This window comes from Hemibagrus wyckioides, linkage group LG25 (assembly GCF_019097595.1).
Source record: "Hemibagrus wyckioides isolate EC202008001 linkage group LG25, SWU_Hwy_1.0, whole genome shotgun sequence".
NCBI classification, from domain to species: Eukaryota; Metazoa; Chordata; class Actinopteri; order Siluriformes; family Bagridae; genus Hemibagrus; species Hemibagrus wyckioides.
Window position 1 is genome coordinate 16,841,668 of NC_080734.1, and position 6,000 is coordinate 16,847,667.

The 6,000-nt window shown below is 40.8% G+C and overlaps 1 protein-coding gene across 1 annotated transcript in view; it reads right to left on the reverse strand.

Moving 5' to 3' along the window:
- LOC131345578 (flavin-containing monooxygenase 5-like) overlaps positions 1-5,721 on the reverse strand; it is a 28,999-nt gene extending 23,278 nt beyond the window's left edge. The window contains exons 1-3 of the mRNA XM_058378516.1: positions 4,726-5,721; positions 4,393-4,532; positions 2,548-2,688 (exon numbers count right to left, since the gene is read on the reverse strand). Coding sequence (XP_058234499.1) covers positions 2,548-2,688; positions 4,393-4,532; positions 4,726-4,798 — 354 coding nt within the window. The 5' untranslated portion in view covers positions 4,799-5,721. The remainder of the gene's footprint in view (positions 1-2,547; positions 2,689-4,392; positions 4,533-4,725) is intronic.
- Positions 5,722-6,000: the final 279 nt, after the last annotated feature.

The window sequence follows — 6,000 nt, forward strand, 5'->3', positions numbered from 1 at the left end:
CCCATGGCCTGTTCCACAATGAGGCCTATGGGGTGGCCTCTAGCTCTGAACTTCAAGCCCTGTTTCATGATTAGTCCAACAGGGTAGACTTCAGAGCAGAGCTGTGCCAGGAGAACAACGGGGAAACCTCCTCCAGCACTGTTCTCTCTTCAGAGTCAGACAGAGAGGCCTTTGGTGCTGAGCTCCAAGCTCTGTTCCATGGTGAGGCCAACAGGGTGGCCTCCAGTGCAGAGCTTTCCACAGAGGCTGATGAGGTGGCTTTCAGCACACAGATTCAAGACCCTTCCACAAGAAGGCAGATGGGGTGGCCTTCTCCAGTGCTGAGATCTCACTAGGTGGCCTATGGTGCTAAAGTAAGCTGTGCTCCCTGTCAAGCAGATACTGCAGCCTCCCATGCCCTATACCAAGGCCATAACTGAGACTAACCCTGGCAAGCAGGCTCCCGACTACTCACTTGCTTTCAGACCAGAAACCGCATATAAAAGCCTACACCTGCCTTGTGACCATGTATAAAAGGATTATTAATTTCCTTGAGTTAACAACTATGATTGGATACCGTCTGACCCCACTGCACTTGATCAGGTGACCAAATATTTAATGTCAACGTTCTGATACACTCTAAATAATGTACTTAATGTAAAAAAGCTAGTATCCTGGCAAAAAGATGAGACATGTACCTAAAAACAAAGCATTCAAAAATTACATGGACATGGGTGAACTACTTGGTCAAACAAGCTGTGTGACAAAGCTGTTGATTGGAACATTCACCTGCGACAGGCAGAATGAAATTGCAAAGAGTGTTCAAGCTTGTGTGCTTGCAGATATTGCCAGTGTTTTATTACTTTTGAGTGTGCAAGCTTGTAACAATCACTGCATTATGTATGCTGAGGCCTTCAAAATATTTTGAGATTTGCTTGTATACAAAAGCTACAAAAGCTATATTTCTACTAGTAAACAGCTGGTTTCCACAATAAAATTAGATTTGGATGTTTTGATAGCCTATCAAAGGCTACACAACTAATTTTTATGCCATTGAACTTGTTATCGAAATTATGAAATGAATTGTATACATTGGAAAAAAGAACGTGACTGAAGAATGTTGTTCTGACAATTTCAGAGTTTATTTTTGTTCAACTGGACATAGATAAACACTGAAAGGTTCTAATTCAACATTCAGGGGATGCATTTTGCTGTGTAATTATATTCTTATAAATTCCCATTTTTCTTTGCTAGTAATGGAGTTTCTAAACCTTCCATCTCACCATGTGATGCCATCTGGCTACAGCTTCTGCTGTGTCAGCATACAGTCTATGTGGATTTGTTTTATGTTGTGCTGACTTCAAAAGATAGTTCTTCCTGTCTTTGCACTAGCCCCTCATATGTGTTGTCCCATGTGCTGAGCCTGACAGGGAAAGCACTGTCAGGGAAAGAATAATCCTATATAACATGAAAATGTAGATTATATACTAGGTTTGCATAGTATGCGCTTCATTAATCATTATTGTTATTAATGTCATTTTAACCATGTTATATTTCCACATGAGAGTTTTTGGGGATGTTTTAGTGAATTATAAATTACAAATGACACAAAAAATTATTTATTCACCACTTTTATGTAATCAGAATAGAATCTTATCTGTAATTGGTTGTCCATCTTTGGACCACTTTTAGTAGGTACTAACCACTGCAGTACAGGAACACGATACAAAATCTGCTTGTAGATGAATTTGCTTAGTCACTTAACCATCACAGTTTAGCCATTGTCAAAGTTGCTCAGATCCTTACACATTGAGAGCTAATTGTTCACCTGTTTCCTAATATATCTCAACCTGTGATGCCATTGTTATGATATAATCAGTGTTATTCAGTTTACCCGTCTGTCACAGGCACGCCGGATCCAACCCCTCGTCAGTGCACTCACTCTCCCGAGTACTGATTTAGTTCACCTGCACCTCATTAGTTTCTCACCTCCACTCCCCTATTTAAGAGCACTCTCTCCACTTCTTCCCTGATCTGGTCTTGTTTAGACACAGACTCCATATCGCACTGACATTCGTTAGTATCAGCCCTCTAGCTACGGTTATTTCCCCGGTTTTACTACCTTCTCCTCCTTTTTCGCCTCCACAATTGCTGCTCTTCCCAACTCCACTCACCTCCGTGCACGGCATCATCATCTCCTCCCAGCTCTGGCTCACAGTCTCCTCCTAAAAGCTGAGTATTCTCCACTCTCCCTCTTTCCACCCGCTTTCTGGTTCTCAATAAACATACCCCTTCCGGGGTTTAATCACTCCATTGCCTGTTCTTCTCTGGTGTTTTGTGATACCGTCAGGGGCAGGTTTGATATTATTAGTGGGTTTATGTTCCTTATGTCAAAACCCAGCTTTGATTTGCAAATGCCTTTACTGTAAGGTATTCTTAATACCTAGTAACAACTCTATTGCCTTATTGCTTCTGTAATTTCTGACTTTTATTTGCTTGGTGTGATGTACTTTCATTAAGTTGCATTCCATTGCAAGACAAACAAACAAAAAAAATCTAATTTCCCACCTTAAACCTCCAGAGTCCTCCAATGTCATCACTGCTCTCAAAGCACACTGGCTCTAGACCTTCATCCAAACAGCACTTTATGCAGGTCAAGCCAGAGGTTCCTCCTCCAATTACAGCAACACGCCGAGCCATACTGTGGATCTGAAAATCAGGAATATCCTTTATTAGGGCTGGGCGATCTGGCAAAATATCTCATCACGATTTTTTTTTCCCCATATTGGTCGATCTTGATTTTTTTCGATCTATCTTTTCTTTATAAATAAACAAAGCTTTATAAATAAACATAGTAATAAGTACTGTTGCAATAATTAGGATTAAGATGATACACTAGATAGAATTTTAGAAAATCTGTTTAATAAAATGACTAAACAGATAAACACTGCAACTTAAAGTACTGGTTAACATAAGAAATAAAATGTCTTCACATTTCTCGAACAGGGAACTTCAGACAAGAAGTGCAAATATTGTAAACTACAATAATCTTGTACTTACAGTGCATATTGAAAAACAATCACATTTTTTGGCCAGAAAGACTAAGCCTTCAAGCAGCGCCATGGACAACAACCTCCTTATTGATTTACATAACGCTATACACATGCTGTATCTGCATCACACTATTGTCACCCAAATGAGGATGGGTTCCTCTCAAGGTTTCTTCCTCATACCATCTAAGGGAGCTTTTCCTTGCCACAGTCGCCTCAGCCACCTCAGGCTTGCTCACTTGGGATAACATCTAGGACTGTCTGTCTGTCTGTTTGTTGTTTTCTTATGTCGTTTCTCATGTAAAGCTGCTTTGAGACAATGCTCTTTGTTAAAAGCGCTATACAAATAAAATTGAATTGAATTGGTTAACACAAAAAAAGTCTTTACATTTATCAATAAGGAAGACTATAAAAGAAAGTGCAAATTGTACAAACATTGTAAACTACTGTTGTTTTGAAATTACAATGCACATTTGAAAATAATCACAGATTTTCGGCCAGAAAGGCTAACATGTCCACTGCGTCTGGCTTTAAAGCTGCTCTGTGGCATGTAACAATAGTCACTTGTGCTAAAGGCACGTTCTGAGGGTGAGCTAGTGGCAGGAATACACAAGTATCATTTTGCAAGGAGGCTCACTCTAGGGTAAGTTGTACAATGGACCTTCCACCATTCCAGGGGATTGGTCTCGCTCTCTACATATGGAGCCAGAAGGTAACTGTTGAGTTCAGCTTCAAGAACTTGCTGTTCTGTTAGGGCAGAGGACGAGACCTTAGATGCAGACTTTTTGAAAAAGCTTCCCAGTGTCTTTTTCTGGACTTCGGGTGTTGTAGCTAAAATTAAACTATCATCTCTAGATTCTCTACTGTCTCCATCTGACCTGGATGCAAGAGTTGAGTTTCAACTGAGCATCTGCACAACTACTGTGCTCTTTAGTCTCTAATTTTTTATCTTGAATGTACCGGGTCTTGACGCGTGGATTGACAAATGATGCAATGTTGAGAAGATTGTCTGTGGCAGCATCATCATACTTTTGATTTAAGTAAGTTGTGACAGTATTCTTGATGTGTTTGGTGAGGTCTGTGTCATCTTCTGCTGGCTTCAAAACCTCCTGATTAAAGATGTGAAGCACAGGTTTTATATATGATACGCTAACATATTGCTCACCAGACAATGCATCGGTGAACTCTAAGAGGATTTAGGGCTTTGTGAACAGCCTCAAGGACCTCTATGTCCTGCCATGAATGGAGCTAGGTGCCGGGTTTTTTTGTCAGAAGATAAAACCTTAGCAATGGCCTTCCCTTGCTCTAACACTTGGGCAACCATTGCAATGCGGGACCCCCACCTAGTCGGCGATTCTGTTACCAATTTGTGTTTTGGTAGTTGAAACTCCTCTTGAGCAGCAGCAAGTTCTTTCTTCTTTTTCCATGAAAAAGAAAAGGCACCAACAACCTTTCTGCACACACCCATGGTCCTTTCAACTCGTTTGTCCTTCAGACTTCCCTCTGTAAAAAGAGTGAAAAAACAATAGGATACATTTAGACTACACACTGTACAATGTACTACTAATACAAACTACAGAGTCTACATCAAAATATTATATAAAGTTTTTATTATAACTTTTTAAAGCATTGGTTATCTTTTAGCATTCGATTGCACATATTTATTTTAATTACATCAGATATGTATATTACTTACCAACTGCAAGATGCAGGCGGTGCCCAAAGCATTGCAGTCTTGTCCAACCTTTTAAAGAGGTGGCTTTGACCATGTTTGCGGCATTGTCAGTTGTTATGCAAACCTGACGATCCTCTGTAAGACCCCAGGACACCAAAGCATCTTCCAGCCCCTGGCTTATTATGTCACCAGTATGATCCTCTGGGAAATATAGTGTTTGCAAACAACTGCTCTATAAAGCCCACATATCGTCTATGTAATGAATAGTGAGACTTAAATAGGGCTGAGATGTCCGACTGGACCAAATGTCTGTAGTTGTAGCAAAATAGGTTACATTCTGGAGCTCATGTTCAAGTTTTGCCCGACATGCATCATATAGGTGAGGCAGTGCAGTGTGGGAGAAGTACTTTCTGCCAGGGAGTTCATATCTGCTGTCCAACACTTTGATTAATTTTTTTGAACCCGTCCTTTTCCACAGTGTTTATTGGCATCATGTCTTTTGCTATGCAATATGCAACAGCGCTTGTTATATTTTTCGCCCGTTTTGAATGTTTATCATAAAGTGTGATGGCAGCAAACGATGACACTGTTGACGGCTGGTGTTGTGAAGCACTGCTAGTGCTAGCAAAGCTAACGTTAGCACTCGCACTGTCAGACGGAAACGAGGAGGCAGCGTTAGCTGAGGTAGAGACAGAACGGTGTTTCATGCTCTCTTTTTGTTCATAAGGGTGGTATCTTTTCAGGTGATTAAACAGGTTGGTTGTATTACCTGTCTTTGTTAACACTGACCGTTTGCATACTTTACAGACTGGTTTGATCTGCTCCGCGTCAGTTTTCCAATAACCAAACCATTTCCATACTACTGATGTAGCCTGGGAAGTTTCATCAACAATGCTGTTTTGAGAGGGTAAAACAAGTTTGCTCCCATGTTCATCACTTCGAATGTCCCCAGCCTCGGGTTAGGGTTAGGGTTCTCCTTTTTAGTGCAGCGAACTGGCTGGCTAACTCTGCCTCCTCTCACGCTGTCTCAACAAGTGGGCAGTAACTGTAAACACACAGTAGTGCTCAGCCCGCCCTGTTTCCGCTGCGGGGTCTGGCTGCTAGACCTGTCCATATCGAATAAAAAAATGCCCTTAGCTTATCGTCGAGATCGACCTGAATCAGAATCGCGATCCAACTTTAAATTCAATCTTTTGCACAGCTCTATCATTTATACACACAGTTGATTAATTTGTGTTACATACATAATGAAAGCAGGCATGAGATTATGATAGATAGACAGATAGATAGATACTT